This window comes from Leptonychotes weddellii, unplaced genomic scaffold (assembly GCF_054177405.1).
Source record: "Leptonychotes weddellii isolate Sample4059 unplaced genomic scaffold, ASM5417740v2 HiC_scaffold_324543, whole genome shotgun sequence".
In the NCBI taxonomy this organism is placed as follows: Eukaryota; Metazoa; Chordata; class Mammalia; order Carnivora; family Phocidae; genus Leptonychotes; species Leptonychotes weddellii.
In genome coordinates, this window is record NW_027922726.1 from 1 (window position 1) to 227 (window position 227).

General features: G+C 72.2%; 1 protein-coding gene across 1 annotated transcript; it reads right to left on the reverse strand.

The window, feature by feature from the left end:
- Positions 1–5: 5 nt before the first annotated feature.
- Positions 6–224, reverse strand: LOC145719162 (histone H2A type 2-C-like; the record flags this gene model as incomplete). Its single annotated transcript, XM_081810680.1, has 1 exon — positions 6–224. A coding segment is annotated over one exon (219 nt), but the record flags the coding sequence as incomplete, so codon positions are not given.
- Positions 225–227: the final 3 nt, after the last annotated feature.

Sequence of the window (227 nt, forward strand, 5' to 3'; positions counted from 1 at the left end):
TGGCGGGGGATGATGCGCGTCTTCTTGTTGTCTCGGGCCGCGTTCCCCGCCAGCTCCAGGATTTCCGCCGTCAGGTACTCCAGCACCGCGGCCATGTACACCGGCGCGCCGGCCCCCACCCGCTCGGCGTAGTTGCCCTTGCGCAGCAGGCGGTGCACTCGGCCCACCGGGAACTGCAGGCCGGCGCGGGACGAGCGCGACTTGGCCTTGGCGCGGGCCTTGCCTCC